Consider the following 25,857-nt stretch of genomic DNA (forward strand, 5'->3'; position numbering starts at 1 on the left):
TTAGTTAGGAAGGTTCATTCGTTAGGCATTAATATCAAAGTAGTAAGATGGATTCAGCAGTGGCTGGATAGGAGACGCCAGAGAGTAGTGGTGGATAACTGTGTGTCAGATTGGAGGACGGTGTCTAGTGGTGTACCTCAGGGATCTGTACTGAGTCCAATGTTGTTTGTCATATACATTAATGATCTGGATGATGGGGTGGTAAATTGGATTAGTAAGTATGCGGATGATAACCAAGATAGGTGGAGCTGTGGATAATGAAGTAGGTTTTCAAAGCTTGCAGAGAGATGTGGGCCAGTTAGAAAAGTGGGCTGAAAGATGGCAGATGGAGTTTAATGCTGATAAATGTGAAGTGCTACATTTTGGTAGGACTAATCAAAATAGGACATACATGGTACATGGTAAATGGTAGGGCATTGAAGAATGCAGTAGAATAGAGGGACCTAGGAATAATGGTGCATAGTTCCCTGAAGGTGGAATCTCATGTGGATAGGGTGGTGAAGAAAGCTTTTGGTATGCTGGCCTTTATAAATCAGAGCATTGAGTATAGGAGTTGGAATGTAATGTTGAAATAGTATAAGCCATTGGTGAGGCCAAATTTGGAGTATTGTGTACAGTTCTGGTTGTCGAATTATAGGAAAGAGGTCAATAAAATTGAGAGAGTACAGAGAAGATTTACTAAAATGTTGCCTGGGTTTCATCTCCTAAGTTACAGAGACAGGTTCAACAAGTTAGGTCTGTATTCTTTGGAGCGTAGAAGGTTGAGGGGGAACTTGATAGAGGTACTTAAAATTATGAGGGGTATAGATAGAGTTGACGTGGATAGGCTTTTCCCATTGAGAGTGGAGGAGATTCAAACAAGAGGACATGAGTTGAGAGTTAAAGGGCAAAAATTTATGGGTAACATGAGGGGTAACTTCTTTACCCAGAGAGTGGTAGCTGTGTGGAATGAGCTTCCAACAGAAGTGGTTGAGGCAGGTTCAATGTTGTCATTTAAAGTTAAATTGGATAGATATATGGACAGGAAAGGAATGGAGGGTTATGGGCTGAGTTGCAGGTCGGTGTGACTAGGTGAGAGTAAGCGTTTGGCACGGACTAGAAGAGCTGAGATGGCCTGTTTCCGTGCTGTAATTGCTATATGGTTTTAAAAGGACCTTAGCAATTGTTGGGATGATGTGCAGCGGACTGAAAAGCTTGAGCATGTAGACATGAGGAAAGAGGATGTGCTGGAGCTTTTGGAAAGCATCAAGTTGGATAAGTCACCGGGACCGGATGAGATATAACCCAGGCTACTGTGGGAGTTGAACGAGGAGATTGTTGAGCCTCTGGCGATGATCTTTGCATCAACAGTGGGGACGGGAGGGATTCTGGAGGATTGTAGGGTTGCAAGTGTTGTTCCCTTATTCAAGAAAAGGAGTAGAGATAGCCCAGGAAATTATAGACCAGTGAGTCTTACTTCAGTGGTTGGTAAGTTGATGGAAGAGATCCTGAGAGGCAGGATTTATGAACATTTGGAGAGGCATAATATGATTAGGATTGGTCAGCATGGCTTTGTCAAAGGCAGGTCGTGCCTTACGAGCCTGATTGAACTTTTTGAGGATGTGACTAAACAGATTAATGAAGGTAGTGCAGTAGATGTAGTGTATATGGATTTCAGCAAGGCATTTGATAAGGTACCCCATGCAAGGCTTATTGAGAAAGTAAGGAGGCATGGGATCCAAGGGGCCTTGCATTATGGATCCAGAATTGGCTTGCCCACAGAAGGTAAAGAGTGGTTGTAGACGGGTCATATTCTGACGGAGGTCGGTGAGCAGTGGTGTGCCTCAGGGATCTGTTCTGGGACCCTTTCTGTTTGTGATTTTCATAAATGACCTGGATGTGGAAGTGGAGAGATGGGTTAGTAAATTTGCTGATGACACAAAGGTTGGAGGTGTTGTGGATAGTGTGGAGGGCTGTCAGAGGTTACAGCGGGACATTGATAGGATGCAAAACTGGGCTGAGAAGTGGCAGATGGAGTTCAAGCCAGATAAGTATGAGGTGGTTCATTTTGGTAGGTCAAATATGATGGCAGAATATATTATTAATTGTAAGACTCTTGGCAGTGTGGAGGATCAGAGGGATCTTGGGTTCCGAATCCATAGGACACTCAAAGCTACTGCGCAGGTTGACTGTGTGATTAAGAAGGCATACGGTGCATTGGCCTTCATCGACCGTGAGATTGAGTTGAAGAGCTGAGATGTTATGGCTGTGTAGGACCCTGGTCAGACCCCACTTGGAGTACTGTGCTCATTTCTGGTCACCTCACTATTGGAAGAATATGGAAACTATAGAAAGAGCGCAGCGGAGATTTACAAGGATGTTGCTTGGTTTGGGGAGCATGCCTTATGAGAATAGGTTGAGTGAACTTGGCCTTTTCTCCTTGGAGCGATGGAGGATGAGAGGTGACCTGATAGAGGTATATAAGATGATGAGAGGCATATAAGATGATGAGAGGCATTGATCCTGTGGATAGTCAGAGGCTTTTTCCCAGGGCTGAAATGGCTAGCACGAGAGGGCACAGTTTTAAGGTGCTTGGAAGTAGGTACAGAGGAGATGTCAGGGGCAAGTTTTTTTACGCAGAGAGTGGTGAGTGCATGGAAAGGGCTGCCGGCGACTGCTGTGAAGGCAGATATAATAGGGTCTTTTAAGAGACTCCTGGATAGGTACATGGAGCTTAGAAAAATAGAGGGCTATGGGTAACCCTAGATAAGTTCTAAAGTAAGTACATGTTCAGTACAGCATTGTGGACTGCAAGGCCTGTACTGTGCTGTAGGTTTTCTATGTTTCTAAGAGTCCTGAAAATGAGTCCACAAGTTGTGGGAATAGTTCAGTGATGGGACAAATAATGAGTGAAGTTACCCCCACTGGTTCAAGAGCCTGATGGTTGAGAGGTAGTAACTGTTCCTGAACCAGGTGTGGCGAGTCCTGAGGCTCCTGTACCACCTTCCTGATGGCAGCAGCGAGAAGAGAGCATGAGCTGAATGGTGGGGGCCTCCTCAATGATGGATGCAGATTTCCTGCGATAGTTCTTGTAGATGTGCTGAGTGGTGGGAAAGCCTTTCCCCACAATGGACTGGGTTGTATCCACTGATTTTTGTTGGCTTTTCCATTCAAGGGCTCTGGTGTTTCCATACCAGACCATGATGAAACCTGTCAATATACTCCCCATTGTACATCTATAGAAGTTTGTCAGAGTTTTAGATGACATTCCAAATCTTCACAAACTTCTGAGAAAGTAGAGGAGAGTCGGTTCAATTCCCCATGGTATCTGGGTCCATGCTTTTTGCAGGCAGCATATTCTGGGTCAGAATGATTTGCTATGTAAATGGATACAGTATTATGGGTGGACAGCATATTTCTGAAGACCTAAAGAAGCAAAATTCACAGGATAAAAAGGATACTACTATTGTGAAGACAGAGGAAGACAATAAATGACTTTTCAGATAGACTTGGAGTTCTGCGTGATTGGAGGCAATGTCTGCTGGAAATCTAGCTAATTCGGGGTGGCTATCCGTTTAATGCAGATTAAGACTGAACAGAGTGTGACAGTGATTTGTAACCCAAATCCATCATTTTGTTCCAAAGTTTACTCACCAGCTGACACACTTCTGATTTATGCAGCAGTAGATATAATAGTATTCCATCCTCCCAAGATTGTAAGGAAAGGTAAGAGCACTTAAATGGTTTGGCCACAATTACGGTATTCAGTTCTGGTGCTGCTCTTGGGAGAATTGTAAGAATATTAAAGAAGTGCAGAAGAGGCATGCTAAAATAATTTCAGGGATGAGGGATGTTGGAGGAAACTGAAAGATCACACAGAGTTAGTGTTCAAAATAACAGGCAATTTATTAAAAACTGGTGCGTACCAGGAGACCAGTGAAAGCTGATCTCCCTGAGCATGAATTTGGTAGAGCTTTTACATTCTCAGTTAATGAGATTACCAGTAAAACTACGTTTTGTTAACAGAATGGTGGCTATAGGAAGACTTAATTAAGTAACGGACTAGGTCCTGATGACAGAGTAAAATTATTGGCCACAGGTCTACAGTAAATCCAATTTTTTATTACAACAATGGATGCATGGTGCAACATAATTAGTAAAATTCCTGAAACATGGACATCATCACTGCTGCATTCCATGTCTCTAGTTATATGTTTTGTCTGTGATTCCCTGTTACCAGGTTAGCACAATCCACATCCCTATTTAGTAGTTACTAGCTCTCACAACTCTCTCCTCTACAGCAGACATCCCACCCTGCAAAAACTCACTTCAGGGAGGTAGCGCCATCAATTTGCGGGAGACTCCTGGAACTTCCGGGAGAGGTGGGATGACTGCAGTAGAGTAGCTCCTTAGCAGCTAGCCAGCTAGTTTAAATAATGTTAGCTATGCTAATGAACGAATGATACCTGTTAAATTTACCTCAACATGTCTTTTACAGTCTTAACCCACCATGGGCAATAGAAAAGTCACTGTTGCAAACAGTGCAGCGAACAGCACTGTCATTATTTTTGACCCCTATTAGGCAGGGGTACACTTTAGTGTAGTCTGGGGTGACGTACGTTTTATATTTTCTTTTTTTGGAACGCTCTGCCATGGGCGCGGTCTCTCTCTCTCTCTCTCTCTCGCGCGCGCTCTCTCTCACGCTCTTTCGCTCGCTCTCAAAAAAATCGATTTCCGAGATATTGTATATAATTTGCAAGCATCAGGGAGCCACTATCAATATGCAAGAGACAAGAGACTCCTGGAACTTCCGGGAGAGGTGGGGTGTCTGCTACAACAAGGGCCATCAACTGTCTGGATTTATTGTCGAAGTTGGTGTTGATCTCCTCTCAAAAGGGGAAATTATAAGTATTCAAAGTACACATATTATCAAATAATGTACAAGTTATACAACCCTGAGATTGTTTGCTTACAGGCAGCCACAAAGCAAAAAACCCGAAATAACTCAACATTAAAAAATAAAGACCTTCCTCCAGTGTGGACAGAGAAAGAAGAAAAAGACTCAAATCATGCAAATAGAAGCAAGCAACACCAACAGCATTCCAAACTAAATTGAGTCCTTAGATCCATATCCCCAGAGCAGCCGGAGTAGGCCCAAAGCCTCAGTATTCAGTTCATCATATTAGCAGGGCAAATCACCACACCATTTGCAGACATGAAGTGCAGCAGCCAGGAGCAATCTCACAGACTTAGTGTCATGGAGAGAGGAGCCCCCAGTCTATCTGGGCGGACATTTAAGTTGTGTGACCAGTGGATTGTATCCCTCAGTAGGACCTGGGCCCTGCCGCGGCAAATCGCTCCAGGCCTAGATGTTGCTGCCGAAGAAGCTGTTCTCAACCACTGGAAATCGACTCGGTGCCCAGAGCGACCCAGCCTCGGCCAACTCTCAACACCCTGCCCTTCCAGTCTATATCGGCCGCGTTTAGATTGTCCAAAGAGTGGATTGTACCTCACTTTGGGGCCTGGGCCTCACTGTGGTGAATTACTCTGGGCCTAGAACACACCAACCAACGAGTCGCTGTGGACCTGGATTTTGCTGCTGAAGAAGTTCTTCTCAACCTCTCCAAATTGACTGGGCACTTAAAGCGATCCACCCTCGTGCCCAGGCCAGCTGGACAGACATTGGAACTCCTCTCTCTCATCTTCTCCCCTTCAAATCATCCACTCCAACCAGCACGGCTTCAACTCCATGTGTGTGGATTTTGCAGGGCACATCTCGCGAATTCACTTTGCCTTCGCTTGCCTCTTCATTGTTTGTGGGAATAGTTCACCACAATTCACTTCTTAAAAGAAAGTGTTATTAGTAATGTTTTTAATCAAATTACTGTGCTTTGGAACTGCTGCATGCCTTTGGTTGTGCCTTCTTAAACCGGAAGCTAAAAGGAGATGTAAGAGAGGGAAATGGACAGTCGATGTTTTGGGTTGAGACCTTTCATCTGGACCAGGGGTTCCCAACCTTTTTTATGCCATTGACCTCTACTATTAACCAAAGGGTCCATGGACCCAAGTTTGGGAGTCCCTGATCTAAACTAAGAGGTGAGAGAAGAGGTGAGGGGAAGAAGTGAGGAGGAGAAGATGGCAGCACACGCGGCCTCTCTGGTGATGAATATCTGTTATCTGTCAAGTAGGGGACCGTGCACAATTCTGATTTGATGGAGATAGACGTGACAGTAAGGAGGAACATCTGGAAAACTTCTGAAATGCCCGCTTCGCTGCCACTGCTACTGTGTGGTAACCAGAATCTCCGGAGCAAAGGCCCCAAAATCCTCAGCTTTGCTTGTTTCAGCGGCTGGGGCGAGGTCGAAGGCGCTCGGCAGAGGATGGCACTCGGGAGGTTGTATCGGAGGGCTGGTAGGAGGCTCAAAGTTTTCAGACAGATGGACTCAGTGTCGGCTGTGTTCGGCTGCTTCCAAGGCATCGGCAAGTTGACGGTGCCTGGAGGTTTATGGCAGGGAGTTTCTCCCTTTTGCTGCCTGCTATCGGGGACTCGGGAGTTGATCGTCTCGGGGACTTTTAAGACTTTTTTTTTACCGTGTCCGTGGTTTGTTCTTCATCAAATTATGGTATTATTTTGCTCTGCTGTAACTATATGTTATAATTATGTGGTTCTGTCAGTGTTAGTCTTTGGTTTGTCCTGTTTTCTGTGATATCACACCGGAGAAACATTGTATCATTTCTTAATGCATGTATGCATTTCTAAATGACAATAAAAGAAGACTGAGTGTTCTCATAATCTAAAAGGGATGGGATAAGTGTTGGGAAGTGATAGGTGAATCCAAGTGAGAAAGAGTGATTGGCAGATAGAGTCCAAAGTAGGGAGGGAAGGGTGGAAATAATCACACGGGTGGGGAAGTGATAGATAGAGGCAACAAAAGGCAGTAGATGATGGAATCTGACCGAAAGGAAGGTGGAGCATGGAAGCATGGTTGAGAAGAGATCTGATAGACAGACGTACAGTATTTAAGTTATGAAGAGTATTGACTAAGTGGATGGAGAGAGATTGTTCCCATTGGCAGATGGTCAGGAATCAAGGAACATTTAATGAAGGTGGTTGACAAAAGAGCTAAGAGTAACACAAGCAACTTCTGGGTGTCTGGCACGAACTAGAAGGGCCGAGGTTGTCTGTTTCCGTGCTGTAATTATTATATGGTTATGTGGTCTGGAATGATAGCCAGAGATAGTTGTAGTCTCAAATGTAGTGTTCTGAAAGCTATTGGATAAGTATTTTTTTTAAAAACTATTTAAACTTCAATGTGAAATAGATCAAGAGAATGAGATCAAATGGCTCCTCTTACAAAGGGCCAGTATAGACTTGATTGGCTGAATGTTCTTTCTCCATGCTGTAATGATTCTGTAAGTAATTTTCCATAAATTGGGCTATTGTTCAGTCTATGGAAGCTAGAGCCTCTGAATCATCAGCAGTTTCCCATGTGACAATTTCTGATCCAAGGCAGACTTAGTTTTATTTAGGTTTTATACTTAGCTGTGGAATGCAGCTGCTTTGCACATTTTAACGTGTTCTTTTTCGCTTGTTTTGATGGCAGGTTTATTCATGGGGTTCCAACAATTATGGACAAGTGGGATCAGGATCAGGATCTGGATCAACCGCAACCCAGGCAACACCGCGTAGAGTCATGCATGGTCTGGAGAACAGAAAGGTTGTCACTATTGCTTGTGGTCAGCTGTTCTCCATGGCTGTAACAGACAATGGAGAGGTAATTCTTGTCTTGTGATCCAGTACACTAGCAGGTATTCATTTTTCACTTCCTGGAAAGATCATGAGTGTAAAGTGATTCCAGTGATGTAAATATTTATTCCTTCAATCCTGCTTTTCACGTTGATATTAAGCAAGGAGCGTGAAACTAAAAGCTTAATGGTTCAGTGGTCTGTGTTCAATCCTAACCATGGGTGCTGTCTGTCCTGTGACTGTTACTTCAGGGGCTACAGTTTCTTTTCACATACCATGTGGTAAGATAACTTGTCACTGTAAATTGCCCCTTTTGTGAGTTTGTTGTTGAGTCTAAGGAGCAGTTGTAGGGAATATGTGGGGGTAGCATGAAGTCAGTATTTGGTGGTCACTGTGCTCTTGGTTGCTATGCTGTATGTGCTGTATGACTCTGATAGAATATCTCATCACTGTTTAATTGCTGGCATTTGTTATGTGCATTGCTTGTTGCTGTTCCTACTTTATAATTGTGACTAGACTTCAAAAGCACTTCCATGATTATAAAGCTCTTCCTTGGTTTATTCTCTCTGCATTAAAACACTACTACTATCTATTTCATAAACTGGCTGTGTAAATACAATGAGTTCCTTTGCTACTAAGGTTTGTTCAGAGTTGTGCCATTTAAAATGACTTTAGTTTCTGGCCATTCATTGGACCCTGTCTGTGTTGACTAATGGAGTTTGAGAGATATGGGATCAAATTTTATTTCACAACTTCAATCCAAAATATAGATGATGCTTTGGTGCAGCACTAAAGGAAATTCTTCACCATCCTACCCACCATTTATCTTTGAGTCAGCACCGCCAAACAGATTAACTGGCCGTTTAGCTAATTTCCTTTCTCTGACCTTTATCCTTGTCTACAAATCAACAGTAGTTGCATTTTAAAAGCACCCCTCAGAGATGTGAAAAATACTTTCACTCTTTTTAGAAGTCAGTTTGTGTATCATTTGTTGAATTGTGATCAGAACCTTGCATCAGTCTTGTAACCAGTTCAGTTCCAACAGCAAGGTCACTGTCAATGAGCCCTGTGAGAAGCAGTAGGGAACTCTGTCTTCCACTTAGTTTTATTGAGGGGGACTTGGACAGTTAGTTATGGCTGTGTGTGGTTAGAACAAAAGAAGGTTTTGTTCATAGAACAGAAAAAAAATTAAAGAGATGCAATCATATAGGTAGAGAGAAATGACTTACACAGCCAGAAAATTCAATTAGCAGAGGGTACATTTAATGTAAAATTAGTCCTTGTTATTCAGAAAGGATAATGGCATGGATTTCCATTGCTACTGCCTGACCTGCTGAGTTCCTGCAGTATTTACTGTGTGGCAGATTTCCCACAGATAATAAGGAAAAGTGAGGCTCTAAGGCTACTGGCAATGATTCCAAGGCTAAAATGAGGTAGAGTAGTCTACTCCAGGACACAAGAATTTTTGTGTAAGTTTTGGTTTCTGTGTTTCAACTTATTAAAACCAGCTGAAACTTGTAAGTACTCCAGACTCTTGCTCCAGCCACAGTCTCAGCTTCCCAGGTTCCAAATCTTCTGGTCGCACACCCACAGTTGATATTCATTACTTGCATGCGCAACTGAAGTGATGGAGGAAAAGGGCGTTGGCTCACAAATAGAGAAAGCTTGGAGACAGTGCAAAAGGGAGGATACGCAGGTGATAGAGAAGGGACGCGCTCAGACCAGTGGTTTGAGATGTGTGTCTGTTTTAATGCAAGGAGTATTATGAATAAAGCAGATGAGCTTAGAGTGTGGATCAGCACTTGGAGCTATGATGTTGTGGCCATTACAGAGACTTGGATGGTGCAGGGGCAGGAATGGCTACTTCAAGTGCCAGGCTTTAGATGTTTCAGAAAGGACAGGGATGGAGGCAAAAGAGGTGGGGCGTGGCACTGTTGATCAGAGATAGTGTCACGGCTGCAGAAAAGGAGGAAGTCATGGAGGGGTTCTCTGCAGAGTGTCTGTGGGTGGAAGGTAGGAATAGGAAGGGATCAATAACTCGACTGGGTGTTTTTTATAGACCACCCAACAGTAGCAGGGATATCGAGGAGCAGATAGGGAGACAGATTCTGGAAAGGAGTAATAATAACTGGGTTGTTGTGGTGGGAGATTTTAATTTCCCAAATATTGATTGGCATCTCCCGAGAGCGAGGGGTTTAGATGGGGTGGAGCTTGTTAGATGTGTTCAGGAAGGTGTCTTGACACAATATGTAGATAAGCCTACAAGAGGAGAGGCTGTACTTGATCTGGTATTGGGAAATGAACCTGGTCAGGTGTCAAGTCTCTCAGTGGGAGAGGATTTTGGAGATAGTGATCACAATTCTATCTCCTTTACCATAGCATTGGAGAGGTGTAGGAACAGACAAGTTAGGGAAATGTTTAATGGGAGTAAGGGGAAATATGAGGCTATCAGGCATAATGGAAGCATAAATTGGAAACAGATGTTCTCAGGGAAACATATGGAAGAAATATGGCAAATGTTCAGGGGATATTTGCGTGGGGTTCTGCATAGGTACGTTCCAATGATACGTGGAAAGGATGGTAGGGTACAGGAACCATGGTGTACAAAGGCTGTTGTAAATCTAGTAAAGAAGAAAAGAGCTTACGAAAGGTTCAAAAAACTAGGTAATAATAGAGATCTAGAAGATAAGACGAGCAGGAAGGAGCTTAAGAATGATTTTAGGAGAGTTAGAAGGGGCCATGAGAAGGTCTTGGCAAACAGGATTAAGGAAAACCCCAAGGCATTCTACAAGTATGTGAAGAGCAAGAGAATAAGACGTGAGAGAATAGGACCAATCAAGTGTGACAGTGGAAAAGTGTGTATGGAACCGGAGGAGATAGCAGGGGTACTTAATGAATACTTTGCTTCAGTATTCGCTATGGAAAAGGATCTTGGCGATTGTAGGGATGAATTGCAGTGGATTGGAATGCTTGAGCATGTAGATATTAAGGAAGAGGATGTGCTAGAGCTTTTGGAAAGCATCAAGTTGGATAGGTCACCGGGACCAGATGGGATGTACCCCAGGCTACTGTGGGAAGCGAGGGAGGAGATTGCTGAGCCTCTGGTGATGATCCTTGCATCATCAATGAGGTCGGGAGAGGTTCCGGAGGATTGGAGGGTTGTGGATGTTGTTCCCTCATTCAAGAAAGGGAGTAGGGATAGCCCAGGAAATTATAGACCAGTGAGTCTTACTTCAGTGGTTGGTAAGTTGTTGGAGAAGATCCTGAGAGGCACGATTTATGAACATTTGGAGAGGCATAATATGATTAGGAATAGTCAGCATGGCTTTGTCAAAGGCGGGTCGTGCCTTACGAGCCTGATTAAATTTTTTGAGGATGTGACTAAACACATTAATGAAGGTAGAGCAGTAGATGTAGAGCAGTAGATGTAGTGTATATGGATTTCAGCAAGGCATTTGATAAGGTACCCCATGCAAGGCTTATTGAGAAAGTAAGGAGGCATGGGATCCAAGGGGCCTTGCATTATGGATCCAGAATTGGCTTGCCCACAGAAGGTAAAGAGTGGTTGTAGACAGGTCATATTCTGACAGAGGTCGGTGAGCAGTGGTGTGCCTCAGGGATCTGTTCGGGGATCCCTACTCTTTGTGATTTTTATAAGTGACCTGGATGAGGAAGTGGAGGGATGGGTTAGTAAATTTGCTGATGACACAAAGGTTGGAGGTGTTGTGGATAGTGTGGAGGGCTGTCAGAGGTTACAGCGGGACATTGATAGCATGCAAAACTGGGCTGAGAAGTGGCAGATGGAGTTCAAGCCAGATAAGTATGAGGTGGTTCATTTTGGTAGGTCAAGTTTGATGGCAGAATATAGCATTAATAGTAAGACTCTTGGCAGTGTGGAGGATCAGAAGGATCTTGGGGTCTGAGTCCATAGGACACTCAAAGCTGCTACACAGGTTGACTCTGTGGTTAAAAAGGCATACGGTGCCTTAGCCTTCATCAATTGTGGGATTGAGTTTACATCCGAGAGGTAATGTTACAGCTCTATAGGACCCTGGTCAGACCCCACTTGGAGTACTGTGCTCAGTTCTTGTCGCCTCACTACAGGAAGGACGTGGAAACCATAGAAAGGGTGCAGAGAAGATTTACAAAGATGTTGCCTGGATTGGGGAGCATGCCTTATGAGAATAGGTTGCGTGAACTCAGCCTTCTCTCCTTGGAGCGACGGAGTATGAGAGGTGTCCTGATAGAGGTGTACAAAATGATAAGAGGCATTAATCATGTGGATAATCAGAGGCTTTTTCCCAGGGCTGAAATGGCTAGCACGAGAGGGCATAGTTTTAAGGTGCTTGGAAGTAGGTACAGAGGAGATGTCAGGGGTAAGTTTTTTTACGCAGAGAGTGGTGAGTGCGTGGAATGGGCTGCCAGTGCCGGTGGTGAAGGCGGAAATGATACGGTCTTTTACGAGTCTCCTAGATGGGTACTATGGGTAAGCCTAGGTAGTTGTAAGGTAAGGATGTATTCTATGTTTCTATGCAATTCACCTCATGCTAAAAAGGAATATCACAGAAGAGGGCTCTGAGGCACTCTTATCAACACTCCCAGTAATATAAAACTAAATATATGTACAAAGATATGAAGTAGGTATCAGGCATGGTGCTAAGTTAGGAGCCAGCGAGACTTCTTTTAATGCAGTAATTCACATTACCTTGACTGGATGTACGGTGGATGCAGTTCAATCCTGACTTTCAAAAAGGAACCGGATAAATATTTGGGGAGAAGGTGGAACGCAATGTTGAAGTAAAACGGCAGGGCAATGAAACTGCTTCAGAGCTAACACGTGCATCTTGTGCTCAATAGCCTCCTTTCAGGTCTATATTCATTTTGAGCATTTTCCTCCTCATTTTACAGGTGTTTGGTTGGGGAAACAATTGCAATGGCCAGATTGGATCAGGGATCAGTGGAAACCACCTTATTCCTTGGAGGTTGACTGCTTTACAAAGTATTTGTGTCCTACAGGTGAGTATGGATGTTCAATATTGGAATATAAATGAGTTCCCATAATACCATCATTGAAAGAGCAATTAGTCTATTTTGGCTGTTTTTAAAAATTATCTCATGATATTTAAAGTCACAGGGAAATTAAATAAAAGAACAAACATACAATAGAGATCAAGGAGATACAATAGAGAGCACTCTTCAAGAAGGGAAAGAGGCAGAAGAAAGGAAACTATAAGCCATTTAGTCTGACCTCAGTGGTTGGGAAGATGTTGGAATCGATTATTAAGGATGTGGTCAGGGTACTGGGAGGCACATGATAAAATAGGCATGGTTTCTTCAAGGGAAAGTCCTGCCTAACAAATCTGTTGGAATTCTTTGAAGAAATAACAGGCAGGATAGACAAAGGAAAATCGCTTGATGTTGTGTACTTGGATTTTCAGAAGGCCTTTGACAAGATGCCACACATGAGGCTGCTTAACAAACTACAAGCCCATGGTATTACGGGAAAGATTCCAGCATGAATGACGCAGTGGCTGGAGGCAAAGTGTGGGAATGAAGGGAGCCTTTTCTGGCTGGCTGCTGGTGACTAGTGGTGTTCCACAGGGGTCTGTGTTGGGACTGATTCTTTTTACACCATATGTCAATGATTTGGATGATAGAATCGATGGCTTGGTTACAAAGCTTGCAGATGATAATGAAGATAAGTGGAGGGGCAGGTAGTTTTGAGGAAGTAGAGAGGCTATAGAAGGACTTAGACAGATTAGGAGAATGGGCAAAGAAATGGCAGATGGAATACAGTGTTGGGAATTGTATGGTCATGCACGCTGGTGGAAGAAATGACAGGGTTGTTTATTTTCTACATGTAGAGAAAATACAAACAACTGAGGTGCAAAGGAACTAGGGAGTCCTTGTGCAGGATTCCCTAAAGGTTAATTTGCAGGCTGAATCTGTGATGAGGAAGGCAAATGCAATATTAGCATTCATTTCACGAAAACTAGAATATAAAAGCAAGGATGTAATGTTCAAAACTTTATAAAGCACTGGTGAGGGCTCACTTGGAGCATGAACAGATTTGGGCCTCTTATCTTAGAAAAGATGTGCTGAAACAGGAGATGGTTTAAAGGAGGTTCGTGAAAATAATTCCAGGATTGAATGGCTTGTGATATGAAGAGCGTTTCATGGCTCTAGGCCTGTATTCACTAGAATTCAGAAGAATTACCTCATTGAAACCTATCGAATGGTGAAAGGCCTTCATAGAGTGGACATGGAGAGGATGTTTCCTATGGTGGGAGAGTCTTAAGACCAGAGGACACAGCCTCAGAATAGAACGGCGAACTTTTAGAATGGAGATGAAGAATTTCTTTAGTCAGAGATTGGTGAATCTGCGGAATTCTTTGCCACAGGCAGCTGTGGAGGCCAAGTCTTTATTTAAGGCAGAGGTTGATAGATTCTTGATTGGTCGGGGCATGAAAGGATACGGGGGGAAGGCAGGAGATTGGGGTTGAGGGGAAAATTGGGTTAGCCATGATGAAATGTCAGAGCAAACGCGTTGGACCAAATGGCCTAATTCTGCTTGTATAGCTTATGGTCTTATAAACTACTTCGTTCATTTAGAGAATGTATATTAACTTTTTTTCTAACATGGTGTGACCTGAATTTTAAGTTGTTCTGTTAAATCATAAATTAATTTGAACTATTAGTTGCATGAAGTAAAAAAGGTTTTAAAATCATTTAGCAGTTTTTTTTTTAAAAGAACATTTATGGTCCATTCAGCCTTGCTTTATACATAGTTTTCCAATCCAGCAACTTTGGTGCAATCAATCTATGCTGCTTGGTTTTATTATGCTTAAATGGTGCCATAGGTTGAAAGTATTTTGTTTTTGAATTTTGTGTTTATTTTTACTTTAATCTCCTGGCAAAATGATCTCTATTGTATGTTTGTCCTTTTATTTAATTTCCCTGTGACTTTAAATATTAATTTTTTTTAAATAGGCTAATTGTTCTTTCAATGATGGGATTATGGGAACAAGATGAGCTAAATTTAAATGTGAACTGTATAAAACATGTTTTGAAATAGGTAACTGTTAGATGTTAAGAAATTATATTTTTATTGTGCTTTTTATGTCTACTACATATTTCAATAAATTTCTTGCAGTTATGTTGTAATGATATCAAAGTATTTTTAAGTGTTTTGTGCTGTAATTTAGGATGTTTGACACATAAAGAACTCATTCAGCCCAGGTTTATGTTCTGCACGAGTTTTCTCATCTAAATCTAACCACATGACCTTCTCTAGCAGCCTCCATAGAACTGTTCAATACTGTTCAACCACTCCCTATGATGACCAGTTCCATATTTTCATTAACTTGGTGTACATCATTTTCTTCTGAATTCCACACTAACCTGGAGTATAATATCTTATGTTTGGTGTATGTTTGTACTCTGAGCTCCTTTTGTTCCTCTACCCCATCTAGATTTGTATTTTCCAAGTAATCTGACCCCCTGTTCTTGCTACCAAAATATACTACCTGTGCATAAGCCCATTCTGCAAAAATATGTATTTGTTTATTTTATTTTGTAGTTCTCTGAGCTGGTCTATTCTAAACCAACCCACCTCACTCAATAACTTGGCAACATCACAAGTTTAGAATCAGTGTTTTTGGTTCCAAAATCTAAATTGTTATTGTAACTCATTGCACAGCAGTAATCACAACTGTACTCCATTGTGAAGTACATTATTTTTACTCACCGTTTCTGATTTTTATATTAAAGTCAGCTACTAACCCATTCTGCTGCCTGTCTTCTGAATCTGCATTGTCCAATCTTAATTATTCGTCCGTTTATACCTTAAACATTTGCAAATTGGTTTATCTACAGTATTAGTATTGTCTATCCTATCTGGACACGTCAAAAGGTTATTAAAATTGGTTAAGTAGGATCTAACCTTTGAAATTCATGCTGACATTCATTATTATACTTTTTGTTCAAAATGTTCTCACCTTTAGGTAGATTTTCCTTTGTTTATAATCAGTGATGTTAAACTATAAATTTTTTGTTATTTTTGTATTCTTCATGGGATGTTATTTTAGCTACCCATAATATTCTAACTGCAGTTTTGCTAAAATGCATTGTTGAATATATCTCTGTTAACTATACTCTCTGGAATTCAGAAGAATGAGAGGGGATCTTATAGAAACATACAAAATTTTGAAAGCAATAGATAAGATAGAAGTAGGAAAGTTGTTTCCATTGGTAGGTGAGACTAGAACTGGGGGACATTGCCTCAAGATTCAGGGGAGAAGATTTAGGACAGAGATGAGGAGAAACTGTTTTTCCCCAGAGAGTGGTGAATCTGTGGAATTCTCTGCCCAGGGAAGCAGTTGAGGCTTCTTCGCTAAATATACTTAAGATACAGTTAGATAGATTTTTACATAGTAAGGGAATTAAAAGGCAGGTAGATGGAGCTGAGTTTACGGACAGATCAGCCATGATCTTATTGAATGGCGGGGCAGGCTCAATGGGCCGGATGGCCTACTCCTGCTCCTATTTTTAATGTTCTTAATTAATGACTCTTCTTCAGATTCTTTTGAAATGCACAGATATCATTCTTTTAAAATAACAATGATAGTCAAGTTTTTATTGCTTTCACTTATTTACATAGCAACTTTGCAATATTTTCTGAATTTCTCAGAATCCCGTTTGTTATTGCTGGCAGTATGTCATGAAATTTGTCGCCTTATGGTAGCAGCACAATGCAAGACATAAATTACAATAGGTTACAAAATATCAATAAATAGAGCCAAAGAGGAATAGCGAAGTAGTGTTCATAAGTTCATGGACTGTTCTGAAATCTGATGGCAAAGGGAGGGAAGTTGTTTTTAACATGTTGAGTGGGGAGGTGGGGGGGGGGGGTCTTCAGGATCTTGTACCTCCTCCCTGATGGCATGACCCAGATTTAGCTCAACCAGTCTGCAACCCTCTGCAGCCTTTTCCAATCCTGCTCATTAGAGTACCAGGCGGTGATGCAGCCAGTCAGAATGCTTTCCGCTTTCCACCATGCATCCATTGAAATTTGCTAGAATCTTTGGTGACATAGCAAATTTCCTCAAAATTCTACTGAAGTAGAGCCTCTGACATGACCTCTTTATGATTGCATCACTGTACTGGGCCCAGGATAAATCTTCTCTGTGGTGTTATTGCCCAGGAACTTGAAGCTGCTCACTCTTTCCAGTTACCGCTTCAGATTTATTTATCACCTGTATATCAAAACATTGTGAAATATGTCGTTTGTATTAACAACCGACTCAGCTAGGAATGTGCTTCCACTGCTGACCCCTCAATGAAGACTGGTGTGTGTTCTCCTCCCTGAAGTCCACAATCAATTCCATCATCTGGCTGATGTTGAGTGCTAGGTTGCTATTGCAACACCACTCAGCCAGCTGATTTATCTCACTCCTGTACGCCTCTTTGCCACTGTCTGAGACTCTGCCAACAGTAGTCGTGTCATCAGCGAATTTATAGATAGTAATTGAGCTGTGCCTAACCACACAGTGACGACTATAGAGAGAGTAAGGCAGCGGACTAAACGCTCATCCTTGAGGTGCACTAGTGTCAATTGTCAGCATGGGGAGATGTTATTTACCTATTGTTACTGACTGTGGTCTCCCAATGAGGAAGCCAAGAATCCAGTTGCAGAGGGAGTTACAGAAGCCCAGGTTTTGAAGCTTGTTGATCAGCACTGACCTAGTTTCAGAATCCCCCATCCTACAAGAAAGATTCTGTCTGTGGCCCTCACAATTTTATAAACCTTTGTAAGGTCATTTCTCAGCCTCCTGCATTCCAGCAAGAACCTTCTTCTTCTTTGGCCCTTGGCTCCCAGTGGAGCACAGGCCATTGATGACCTCCCATCTCCAAAGTTGATGGTATGGTTGGAGTTCATCAATGTTTCTGTAATCCAGTGTATCCACTGTGCAGAGGAATTGGTCTATGTTGCTTCACCAGAGCCCTGTTAGCCGGCCTTACCCATTTCTACCTCTCACGACGGGGATGTAGGGTTGAACTTTGAGAAACCCAGTAAGAATAAATATAGCCAATTCAGTCTCTTGTAGGTAAAGCCATATAAATCATTTATGGTGATGTTGTGCAATCTCTCCTTATAAGTAAAGTTTGTGTCTATCATTTTATTGCTATTAATGGTGTTGATCTCATGTAAAGGACAGAGCCTGTATTATGCTGAATGAAGTAGGGTTTATAAACACGTTTATTCAATAGTCTGTGATTGCATTGATAAATTGATATTTTTATCCCATCTTTGAATATGTGAAATTCTTCAGTTCTTTGTTTAACAAGCTTTTGTGAGGCAGATATTGCTAATCAAAGGAGACTTTCTGTAGTTTATTTGAGCACCACCAGGTTCAAGAACAGTTACTACCTCACAACTATCATGCCCTTGAGGGGATAACTACACTCACTCGCCCATCCATTGAGATGTTCCCATAGCCAATTTCATTATCTCATGTTCTTGTTATTTATTGCTATTTATTTATATTTGCATATGCACTATTTGTTGCCTTCTGCACGCTGGTTGATCTTTCGTTGATCCGGTTATAGTTACCATTCTATAGATTTGCTGAGTGTGCCCGCAGGAAAATGAATCTCAAGAGTTCTACAGACACAAGAAAAAGTTTGTGAACCCTAAGTAATTAATGCAGAAAACTAGGTAAATGCAAAGGGTTCACAAACCTTTTCTTGCAACTGTATATGATGACATGTATGTACTTCGATAAAATTGACTTTGAACTTTAGAATGCACTTTAAATGTTCAGTTATTTTTTCTTTTCATTACAATGCAATCTGGCAGTGAAATAAACTACTTAATTATTGTGATTTAATGAAACAATATATTTCAAGGCACTTTTCTTCACAGTTGTTTACACTATCTCCATAGGCAATATCCAGTAGAGAAGTGTTTCATTATGCAGCAGCACAAAGAAGACGCTCAAACTCAACAGGTCAGGCAGTATCCAAGGAGGGGAATCGAGAGTCAACTTTTTGGGCTGAGACCCTTCAGTTGAACTCAGAAAGGAAGTGGATGTAGCCAATAGAAACAGGTGAAGGGGAGGAGTGGAACAGGTGATCCACGTGAGGGGAGGGGCGATAGGTAGCTGAAGGGAGGAATAGTGGGAAGTGACTGATGGAATATGATAAAGGACAGTGGAGCATGGCATCAGAAGAGGGAGGTGGGAAGGGACACTAGTGGGGTTAACATGTGCATGATAGGGAGAGGGAGAGGAAAGACATTGGGTGATGGTGGCCTGTTGGATCATGAGAAAAGAGGGAAAAAAGGGAAAATTGGAAAAAGGCACAGAGAGCAGCATGTACTGGAGTTTGAGAGTCTGGTGTTCATCCCGCCGAGTTGGAGACTGGAATATGAGGTATTGTTCCTGTAATTTTTGTTTCATTATATGTAGGTATAATGTTTCATTAACAGCTGGAATCATAGTGATAAAATGTTTCAAAATTGAGGTGTTCTGCCTCTTTCACATCTGAAGATCTAAACGAGCTGAATAAAATTTATCCAACTCTTCCTGTAGTATAAAGAGCACCAACTAGAATGTTAGTAATTGGCATAGAACAGTACAACACAGTAGCAGGCCATTCGACCCACAATGTTGTGCTAAACCAGCTAAAAAATAAATCTAAAACACCCAAACACAAATCCTTCCTACCTACATCATGTCCATATCCCTCCATCTTCCTCACATTCATGTGCCTATCCAAATATCCATTAAAAGCCTCTAATGTATTTGCCTCTACCCCTGTACCAGGCATCCACCACTCTATGAGTGAAAAACATATCCCTCACATCCCCCTTGAACCTGGCCACTCTCACTTTCAAAGTATGTCCTCTGGTATTAGACATTTCAACCCTGGGAAACAGACTCTCTGTCTACTCTATCTATTCCTGTCATAATCTTATAAATCTCTATCAGATCTCTCCTCAGCCGTCACCACTCCAGAAACAACAGCTAAAGTTTATCCAGTCTCTCATGATAGCACATGCCCTCTAAACCAGGCAGCATCCTGGTAAACCTCTTCTGCACCTCTCCAAAGCCTCAACATCCTTACATCCTTCCTATAGTGGGGCGACCAGAACTGCATACAATATTCCAGATGTGGCCTGACCTGAGTTTTATAAAGTTGCAACAGAACCTCTTGACTTTTGAATTCAGTGCCTCGACTAATAAAAGCTAGGATTCCATCAGCCTTCTTAACCACCCTATTGACCGGTGTAGCCACTTTCAAAGAACTATGAATTTGGATCCCAAGATCTCTGCTCAGCAACGCTGATGAGGATCTTGCCTTTAACAGTGTACTGTCCCCTTGCATTTGCCCTACAAGGTGCAACACCTCACATCTATCTCGATTAAACTCCATCTGCCATTTCTCTGCCCATATCTGCAACAGAACTGCAAGTCTTCTACACTACCCATGACTCCAGTCTTTGTATCATCTGCAAACTTACTAACCTACCCATCTACATTTTCATTCAGGTTATATATATACATCACAAAGATTAATAGTCCCAGCACAGATCCCTGCAGAACACCAATAATTACAGACCTCCAGCTCAAATAAGTCACTCCAATCACTACCATCAGTTTTCTATGCACAAGCCAATTCTGAATCCAAACAGCCAATGCTCTGTGGACCCCATGCATCTTAATGTTCTGGATTAGCCTCCCATGAGAGACTTGGTCAAACACCCTACTAAAATCCATGTAGACAACATTCACTGCCCTACTCTCATCAATCTCTCTCATCACCTTGTCAAAAAACTCAATCCTGTTAGTAAGACACAACCTGTCTTGCATAAAGCCATGCTGGCTTTCCTTAATTAAGCCAACTGTTGATATATCCTATCCCTAAGAATTTTCTCCAGCAATTTTCCTACAACTGATGTGAAACTCACCAGTGTATAGTTCCCAGGATTTTCCCTTGTTTCCTTCTTAAATAGAGGTACAATATCATCAGTCCTTTGGGACCTCACCTGTGGCTAGAGAGGGCATGAAGATGCTGGTTAAGGACCCAGCAATCCTGTCTCTTGCCTCCATTGATAACCTGGGGAAAATCCCTGGGGACTTATCCACCTTAATATCCATTAGGAGGGACAACACTTCCTCCTCCTTGACCTCAAAATGCCCTAACGTATTTATGCACTCAGCACTGATCTCCTAGTCCTCCATATCCTTTTCCTTGGTAAGTACTTAAAGTACCTCACTCACAAACCCTGCATCCAAGCAGATGTTCCCTCCTTTATCCCTGAGTGGTCCACCCTCTCCCTAGTTACCTCTTGTTCTTGATGTATGTGTGGAATGCCTTGGGTTTCATCTTAATCCTGCTTGCAAAGGATTTTTCATGGCCCCTCCTGGCTTTCCTAATTCCCTTCTTTAGTTCTTTTCTGGCTTCTTTATACTCCTCGTGTGCTTCGTTTGATCCTAACTTCTAAAGCTTTACATACTTTTCCTTTTTCCTCACTAAATTCATCACCTTGCTGGACATCCAAGGTTCTCTTATCTTTCCATCCCTGTCCTTCCTTCTAACAGGAAAATACCTTTCCTGTACTCTGTGGAATTGAACTTTAAACACCCTCCACATGTCTCTGATGTGGACTTGCCAAAGAAAAGTTGCTCCCAATTAACACTTAGTTCCTTCCTAATGCCCTTCTAATTTGCCCTACTCTAATTTAAAACTCTCCCACAAGGACCATACCTATCCTTATCTATAGCTGTCCTGAAAGTTAAGGAGTTGTGGTCACCGCTCCCTAACTGTTCACCCAGTGGAAGGTCAGTTACCTGGCCAGGCCCATTACCCAACACCAGATCCAGTACAGCCCCTCCTCTTTTTGGATTGTTCACATATTGATTTAAGAAATTTTCCTTGATATCCTTAATGAATTCTGCCCCATTTAAACCCCTTGCACTAAGAAAGTCTCAGTTTATATTAGGAAATTTGAAATTCCCCATGACAACAACCCTATTATTTTTACACATTTCCTTAATCTGATTACATATCTGTTCCTCAATGTCCCATTGGCTATTGGAGGGGGCAGTCTACAGTACAATCCCATCAGTGTGATTGCATCCTTCCTATTCCTGATTTCCACCCAAAGGGACTCAGTGCCTGACCCTCCATTATGTCTCCCCTAAGTACAGCTGTGATATTGTCCCTGATTAGCAGTGCAATTCCAATCCCCTCCCCTCCTTTTATCTCCTCCTCTATCTTTTCTAAAACTTCGAAATTCTGGTACGTTAATCATCCATTCCTATCCCTCTCTCAACCAAGTTTCAGTAATGGCCACAGCATCATAGTTCCATATACTGATCCATGGTCTAAGTTTTTTTTAGATTATGAAGACACGCAGTCCTCTTTTATTGTCATTTAGTAATGCATGCATTAAGAAATGATACAATATTTCCTCTGGTGTGATATCACAAAACACAGGATGGACCAAGACTGAAAAAACTAACAAAACCACATAATTATAATGTATAGTTACAACAGTGCAACAATACCATAACTTGATGAAGAAGTCCATGAGCACAGTAAAAAGTTCAAAGTCTCTCAAATGTCCCACATCTCACGCAGATGGGAGAAGGAAGAAAAACTCTCTCTGCCATGCCCGACCACAGTCCAACTCCGAGTCGTCTGAAAACTTCGAGCCTGCGATCAGCTCTCCGATACCGTGTACCGAGCACCATCCCTATCCGAGCAATTTGACCTCAATCTCGGTCGCCAACAGCAGGCAAAGCCGGGGATTTTGAGGCCTTCCCTCTGGAAGATTCACGATCGCGCAGTAACGACAGCAGTGAACGGGCATTTCAGAAATTTCTCCAGATGTTTCTCTGTGCTTTCACATCTGTCTCTATCAAATCAGAATTGTCCACGGCCCCTATTTAACGGATACGATATCATTTTTCACCGGAGGGCTGCGCACGCGCGGCGCGCTGCACTCTCTCCTCCCGCCGAGTTCATCGTCCTTATCCATAATACTCATATTAAAAATATAAAAACTATATGACCCATCATACCTGCCTTTCAATACTTTACCTAGCATCTACTTTCCGGTCAGATCCCTCCTGTACTGACCTGGAGTTCTGGTTCCTAGCGCCCTGCAAAATAGTTAAAGTTCTCCAGAGTAGCATCAGCAAACCTCCCGGCCAGGTTATTGGTTCCCCTCCAGCTCAGGTGTAACCCATCCTTCTTTAACACGTCACCCCTTCCCCAGAAAAGGTTCCAATGAGCCAGGAACTTGAAACCTTGTCCCCTGTACCATTGCCTCAGCCACTCATTCATCTGTGCTATCACCCCATTCCTACCTGCACTAGCCATGGTGCAGGGAATAATCCAGAGATTACTACCTTGGAGGTCCTTTTCCTCAGGCTCTTTCCTAAACTCTATATACTCACTGCATGGGACCTCTTCCCCCTTTCTGCCCATGTCATTGGTGCCAATCCGATTGGTGACTAAAATCAGAGCTCATGGCATTGGGGGGAGGATATTGACATGGATAGAAAACTGGTTGGCAGATAGAAAGCAAAGGGTTGCAGTGAATGGGTGTTTCTCGGAATGGCAGGTGGTGATTAGTGGGGTGCCACAGGGCTCGGTATTGGGACCACAGCTGTTTACGATTTACATCAGTGATTTAGAGGAAGGCATTGTGAATAACATCAGCAAGTTTGCTGATGATACTAAGCTGGGTGGCAGTGTGACATGTGATGAGGATGTTAGGAGAATTCAAGGTGACTTGGATAGGCTGGGCGAGTGGGCAGAAACTTGGCAGATGGCGTTTAATGTGAATAAGTGTGAGGTTATTCACTTTGGGAGCAAGAACAGGAAGGCAGATTATTATCTGAACGGTGTGGAGTTAGATAAGGGAGAAATACAAAGCGATCTAGGAGTACTTGTTCATCAGTCTCTGAAGGTGAATGAGCAAGTGCAGCAGGCAGTGAAGAAGGCTAATGGAATGTTGGCCTTTATTACAAAGGGAATTGAGTACAAGAGCAAGCAAGTCCTTTTGCATTTGTACAGGGCCCTGGTGAGACCACATCTGGAGTGTTGTGTGCAGTTTTGGTCTCCAGGGTTAAGGAAGGACATCCTGGCTGTGGAGGAGGTGCAACGTAGGTTCACTAGGTTAATTCCTGGGATGTCTGGACTGTCTTACGCAGAGAGGTTAGAGAGACTGGGCTTGTACACGCTGGAATTAAGGAGATTGAGGGGGGATCTGATTGAGACATAGATTATTAAGGGATTGGACAAGATAGAGGCAGGAAATATGTTCCAGATGCTGGGAGAGTCCAGTACCAGAGGGCATGGTTTAAGAATAAGGGGTAGGTCATTTAGGACAGAGTTGAGGAGGAACTACTTCTCCCGGAGAGCTGTGGAGGTGTGGAACGCGCTGCCTCAGAAGGCAGTGGAGGCCAATTCTCTGGATGCTTTCAAGAAGGAGCTAGATAGGTATCTTATGGATAGGGGTATCAAGGGTTATGGGGACAAGGCAGGAACAGGGTATTGATAGTAGATGATCAGCCATGATCTCAGAATGGCGGTGCAGGCTTGAAGGGCCAAATGGTCTACTTCTGCACCTATTGTCTATTGTCTATAATATGCACCACGACCTCTGGCTGCTCCACCTCCCCATTGAGAATAACCTGCAGCTGCTCTAATACATCCTGGACCCAAGCACATGGGAGGCAACACACCATCCTCATGTCTCTTTTGCATCCATTGTGTGCCTTATAGTTCCTGTCAGTGTTATCTTCAACCTTAAGCTGTGTTCACTTGTGTGACTAAATTCATTGTTACACTATTTTAAAAAGTATTAAGTTAAATTTGCCACTGGGCATAGTTAGATGAAAGAAGTTGGAATATGATTCATCCAGTCTTAATGCTGTGGTTACTGTTGACTTGAATGTTACTTGTACTGATGACACTGTCTGAAGCATAAATTGTTGGAATAACCTTTTCTATGTTGTGTGCTATTTAATAATCTTCTTTGCAGAACTGGAAGACATTTGAGACTAAATTATGTAGTACCTTTTAATGTAGGTAATATCTCAGGGTTTTGAAGCTGTCTGCCTCTGAGTGCCCTTAAATCAATTATGGAGTCATAGTACACTACAGCACAGGCCCTTGAACCCATCTAGTCTATGCTAGCCTGATCTTCTACTTGCCCCAGACCCCAGCTCTTTGTAACTCTCTCATCCATGTATCTATCCCAATGTAATTGCTGTGTTTGAACTTCCATCTACCACTTCCGCTGGCAGCTCGGTCCATACTTACACCACCCTCTGAGTGAAGAAGTTTCCCCCTTAATATTTCACCTTTTATCCAAAACTGATTACCTCTAGTTTTAACCTCTCACAGCCTGAGAAGAAAATGCTTGCAAGCATTCACCTTACCTATACCCCTGATAATTTTGAATAATTCTATAAGGTCTCCCATCGTTCTTCTGTGCTCCATTGAATAGTCTTAACCTATTCAACCTTTTACTATAACTCAGGTCTCTTGTGCCGGCAACATCCTTGTCAAGTGTCTCTGCACCCTTTCAAGTTTATTGATACTTACCATGATTATACACTACACAGCCAGGGCAAACCAGAAACCATGGCTGGCTGCAGAGGTTTATGCACTTCTTGGGGTTCAGGACACTGTCTTCAGGTGGGCTGATAGGACAATTCTAAGGTCAGCAAGAGCTGCCTTCTCTTGTGCCATCAGGAAAGCAAAGTGAGAATACTCACTGAAAATTCACAGGCACCTTTGTAACACCAAGGACACAGGGCACATGTGCCACAGTATACAGACCGTACAAGATTGCAAGTCCACCTTGTGCATCACTGACAGTGACATCTCCCTTCCTGATAGTGGGAATGCCTTCTATGCATGTCTTGACACCACAAATAATGTGACAATGAGGTAAGCCCCCTCTTCCCCTGAGGAACAGGCACCTTGTCTGGCCACAACTGAGAAGAGGAGGATGCTAATCAGGGTAAACCCACGAAAAGCTGCAGGGCCAGACAACATACCTGGTCAGGTGCTGAGGGATTGTGCGGCCCAGCTAAAAGGCATCTTAA

General features: G+C 42.6%; 1 protein-coding gene across 2 annotated transcripts in view; it reads left to right on the forward strand.

Moving 5' to 3' along the window:
* LOC134348155 (RCC1 and BTB domain-containing protein 1-like) overlaps positions 1–25,857 on the forward strand; it is a 70,084-nt gene that overhangs the window by 29,751 nt on the left and 14,476 nt on the right. For both annotated transcript variants that reach the window (XM_063051108.1, XM_063051107.1), the window contains 2 exons: positions 7,584–7,754; positions 12,635–12,742. In XM_063051108.1, the coding sequence (XP_062907178.1) occupies positions 7,584–7,754; positions 12,635–12,742 (279 nt within the window). The remainder of the gene's footprint in view (positions 1–7,583; positions 7,755–12,634; positions 12,743–25,857) is intronic.

The sequence above is a fragment of the Mobula hypostoma genome, chromosome 6 (genome assembly GCF_963921235.1).
Source record: "Mobula hypostoma chromosome 6, sMobHyp1.1, whole genome shotgun sequence".
Lineage (NCBI taxonomy): Eukaryota > Metazoa > Chordata > Chondrichthyes > Myliobatiformes > Myliobatidae > Mobula > Mobula hypostoma.